Here is a 4880-nt window from a genome sequence, read left to right on the forward strand (position 1 = left end):
GCCACCCGCCGCCGCGAGATTAAGAGCGCTCGGGGCCAGGAAGTCTCCCGTGGGAGTGCGGGCAGGCATGCGTCCGGCGGAAATCCCGCCTTCCGGCGCCCGCGGTTGGCCCTGGCCGCAGCCGGGGCGCTCCAAGTAGGAAGATAAGCGGGATTGCAGGAAGCGGGAGAGTCCGGAGGAGACGCGAAGGGCTCCTCTTCCCCATTGGCTGCGCCCGCGGAGCAGCCTCGTTGCGATTGGCCGTACGCGGGGGGCGGCAGTCCCGCGTTAGCCCGCCCCTCGGGCCGCGAGAGGCGCCGGGATCGCGGGCGCCGGCTGAGCCAGCGGCTCCTGGGAGGCTGCGTCCGCGCGCCGGCGGGGCGAGGCGACCGGGCCCTGCGCGTCAGGTCCTGGCCTGGGGCACCGGGGCGGCCGGCGGCGGAGGCGGTGCGGGCGCGGGGCTGGCGGGCGGCCGAGCCCGGGAGGCGGGCGTGGGCGCGGCGGCTGCACCGGGGCCTGCGCGGACCGCCCGCGGCGCAGCCTCGGGCCTCTCTCCATCTCTAAGTGGTGGTGGCCCTGGGTTTTTCTGCAGGCGATCCTTTTGAGTAATTTGTTTCACGCACGCGCCCTGCTGTGGGGTAAAGCGGCAGATTCATGCTGCTGTCATTTGTCTTTAAAACGATGGGCTTCCTGTCGGGTGTGTGTGCCTTTTGGATTTGAGGGCAGGGGGATGACATTGTGACTTGGCCTCCTCTGACCGTCCATTCTCAAGGTCTCGCCAGTGTGGTGCAGAAACTCGGCACACCCTGCCTACCTTGGAAGGAGGCTTTCCCTTCCCCACCTCCCTCCCCTCCATCTCTTCCCTCTTTCCCACTCTCCCCTTCACTCCCCTCCCCCAGCTCTTCTCGTCCCCCTTTCTGTTCTTTTTTTTTTTCTGCGTTAAACCTTTCGGGAGTGTCTTTGTAAACTATTAAAAAGCGTTAGGTCTTCAACATGTATGTTTACTTGCAGGCCTGAGAACTGGAGGAAACCGGAGAAAAGATGCCCTCTGACTCTTTCTGTTTGGCTGCCCAGGCTCGCCTTGACTCCAAATGGTTGAAAACAGATATACAGGTGGGGTTTGACATGTCTTTTTCTTAGTGTGTTTCTGCTTCCATGTTTAAATTTCTCGTGTAAGGCTTTTTTTAGGGTATGTAAAGGGAAGTCAGTTGTATCTTGCTGAATTAGAGGAGCAGGTTTGTTTCCTGTAACTTAAAATGTAACAGTCTTCATGGCTCTTTTTGTAGATTGTGCACGGCTGCCTTTTAATTAGTTTCTTGCAAGTGCAGGAAACTTGAGATGTATTCATAGGCAAAATTTTTTTTCCTATTTATTAGTAGTGGTTAAGAAATGTCACATTCCTAACCATATGATGGTGACTGTTGTTACTGATAGTTTTTGAGCTGTTTAGTTAACTGTGGAGGGGAAAATTGGAAAAGTAAGTTGTAGTAATTATGGCCTGTAGAAACCCATTTTATGAGGTCTTGTGTTTGTGTTTCTAGAGAGATAAGAGTCAGTTCAGTTGAGCTGTTTGTTTTGTATTTCTAACTCCTTATTAAGAGGAGTGCTCAGATTTTCACATCAAGAATATGAGAAAACAATGTTGGCCGTAGATATTAATTTTTTGATTTAATGAGATAATTGCAAGCTTCTCAGGACATTATTAAATAAATAATAACAGTAATATTTCAGTAGACAATTGTTTACCCCCAAGCTACTTTTATTTGGAAATGGCTTGGAAAAACTACTTTTGGAACTCCTTATCAACAGCAAAAAGAAGTGTTTGAAATATTTTCTGTGTGTCAGTGTATTTTCCTCCTCCCTAAGGTTAACCATTTTTAAGTATTAAGTAATCTGCCTTTTATAACACAGTGTTACATAGTACGACTGTTCATCAAAAGTCGTGTATGCTGTTAAGCAGTAGTTGATGATAGATACACTAAAGTGTTATTGCCCTTTCCTAATTTTTCTTTTTCTTTTTAAACACGTATTGAGTGTTTGTAGATATGAGAGTCCAGTGTTTAGAACTGTGTTGTGGGGCCGAGTGCGGTGGCTCACGCCTGTTGTCCTGGCACTTTGGGAGGCCGAGGCGGGTGGATCCCCTGAGGTCAGGAGTTGGAGGCCAGCCTGACCAACATGGTGAAACCCCGTCTCTACTAAAAGTACAAAATTAGCCAGGCGTGGTGGTGTATGCCTGTAATCCCAGCTACTTGGGAGGCTGAGGCAGGAGAGTCGCTTGAACCTGGGTGGCGGAGGTTGCAGTGAGTCGAGATCACGCCATTGCACTCCAGCCTGAGCAATGAGAACAAAACCGTTTCAAAAAAAAAAGAAAAAAAGAAATCTGTTGTGGATGATGGGATTGTTATTCATAGTGTAATGTTACATAAGACAGAGCACAGAGAATTGGGTCAAGAATTGGTGTACTCTTTGGGTTTGTTTCTCTTTAAACATTTCCTTTGATTTAGCTATAATGGTCTGTTTTTGTCATTTTAAGTGGGTGGGAGAGGTGAGAGATGAGTGCTTTCATGTTTCTGAAATCCTGAGATTCAGGCAAACTTGTTTTAATAATTGTTTTTATATTAGTGTTTATTTTGAGAAACTTTTTGGAGTAAAGGAGTTTACCTAATGAAGTTTTTTTCTTAGTAATTGTAATTTAATAACTGCTAAACATGAGTTCTAGTGTCTTGATCTAAAACTAGTTTAATACTGAATTGAGTTCCTGTGATGGGTTAGGCAGATAATCATACAGTGAAGCACCATTTATGTCTTAGAGGGCCTGTTGTTTTGATTTATTAAGTGTAATATACAGTACCTGGCCCTTGTTACACATTTCCAGTATGATTAGAAAGTCTTTTTTTTTTTTTTTTTTGAGATACAGTCTTACTCTGTTGCCCAGGCTGGTGTGCAGTGGCGCAATCTTGGCTCACTTCAACTTCCGCCTCCTGAGTTCAAGTGATTCTCCCACCTCAGCCTCCCGAGTAGCTGGGATTACAAGTGTGTGCTACTATGCATGCGCAACTAATTTTTGTATTTTTAGTAGAGACGGGGTTTCACCATGTTGGCCCGGCTGGTCTCCTGACCTCAAAGTGATCTGCCTGCCTCGGCCTCCCAAATTGCTGGGATTAGAGGCGTGAGCCACTGCACCTGGCCAGAAAGTCGTCTGAATTCCTTCTAGGAGTAAGGGAAATGACTGGGTTTTGGATAGTGTGCACCAGAGGAACAATGTGGTACAGGTCTAAGTAGCATGGAAAAAGTGATTGCTGGCCGGGCGCGGTGGCTCAAGCCTGTAATCCCAGCACTTTGGGAGGCCGAGACGGGCGGATCACGAGGTCAGAAGATCGAGACCATCCTGGCTAACACGGTGAAACCCCGTCTCTATTAAGAAATACAAAAAACTAGCCGGGCGAGGTGGCGGGCGCCTGTAGTCCCAGCTACTCGGGAGGCTGAGGCCGGAGAATGGCGTGAACCCGGGAGGCGGAGCTTGCAGTGAGCTGAGATCCGGCCACTGCACTCCAGCCTGGGCGACAGAGCGAGACTCCGTCTCAAAAAAAAAAAAAAAAAAAAAGAAAAAAGTGATTGCTAACCTTTGTTTTATGTTCCTCCAGCATTGCTTGTTAAATGCAAGAAATGAATGCTGTTGTTTTACCCTAAGGAATAAGCCATGGTTTCCCTCTTTGGGGAGCTTCCCTGCAGACAAGAATTGCAGATGGAAGCCTTGTGCTCACAGGTTTTACCCTTATCTTGTTGAGGATAGCTCTCCCAGCTGGAGTGGAAAGGGCTCCACTACTTGAGACTTTTGTATTGGAAATGGAATTGACACCTTGGTAATGGATAATACGTGGGGTAGGAAGATATTTCTTAGCCATAGGATTTAACAGATCTGTTTTCCACAGCTAATTTTGTTTGAAATGCCCTTGAAAGTGTTAGTAACTTAGAAAGGAAGAGTTTTTGGAGTATGAAAACTTTTAATGCTCATGTGTTACAGAGAGCACTTATCATCAACTTCTTGATCATAGACATTATTTGGATGCGTCAGGCCTAGGACTCTACATCCAGCAACCTCACACAGGGCTCATTTTATGCCAGGCATATATATCTGGTTATTACATATAAACAATTTAATTGTTCAACACTCAACACACTTTTTTTTTTTTTTTGAGACGGAGGGAGTCTCGCTCTGTCACCTAGGCTGGAGTGCAGTGGTGCCATTTGGCTTACTGCAAGCTCTCCCTCCTGGGTTCCCGCCATTCTCCCTCCTCAGCCTCCCGAGTAGCTGGGACTACAGGCGCCCGCCATTATGCCCAGCTCATTTTGTGTAGTTTTAGTAGAGACGGGGTTTCACCATGTTAGCCAGGATGGTCTCGATCTCCTGACCTCGTGATCTGCCCGCCTCGGCCTCCCAAAGTGCTAGGATTACAGGCGTGAGCCACCACGCCCAGCCTGTTCAACACTCTTTTCTGCTTGTTGTTTGGAGTTATTGAATCACCATGTTTTCCTTCGCTGCTCTCGTGAAGAGTAATACATTACAGAGCTAAGAGGTGTTAGTCACATCACTTTTTATTTTTACAGTAAGAGTACTTTTAATCTGATGTGATTGGTAGTTTTTCAGCAAACCAAAAAGTCATTTAAGCAAACGAACCATAAAAAACAGTGCATGATACCTTAAAAGCTTTTTATTCTTAAAACACATGCCCGTTCGCCAGTTTTGTTGTAAGGTAAAGGGGCATGTCTTTTTTTTTTTTTTTTTTTTTTTTTTTTTTTTTTCTTTGTTTGTGGGTTTTTTTGCGTTGGTGGCGTGTTGGTGGGGGGTTTTGGGTCTTTGCAAGCTCCCCCCCCCTGGTTGTCGCCCTGTCCCTTTCTCT

The 4880-nt window shown here is 46.9% G+C and overlaps 1 protein-coding gene across 1 annotated transcript in view; it reads left to right on the forward strand.

The window, feature by feature from the left end:
• Nucleotides 1–298: 298 nt before the first annotated feature.
• The window catches only part of LOC112627419 (E3 ubiquitin-protein ligase HERC2-like), a 213049-nt gene continuing 208467 nt past the window's right edge, over nt 299–4880 (forward strand). The window contains exons 1-2 of the mRNA XM_025389651.1: nt 299–386; nt 991–1092. Coding sequence (XP_025245436.1) covers nt 1021–1092 — 72 coding nt within the window. The 5' untranslated portion in view covers nt 299–386; nt 991–1020. The remainder of the gene's footprint in view (nt 387–990; nt 1093–4880) is intronic.

The sequence above is a fragment of the Theropithecus gelada genome, chromosome 7a (genome assembly GCF_003255815.1).
Source record: "Theropithecus gelada isolate Dixy chromosome 7a, Tgel_1.0, whole genome shotgun sequence".
Taxonomy (NCBI): Eukaryota; Metazoa; Chordata; class Mammalia; order Primates; family Cercopithecidae; genus Theropithecus; species Theropithecus gelada.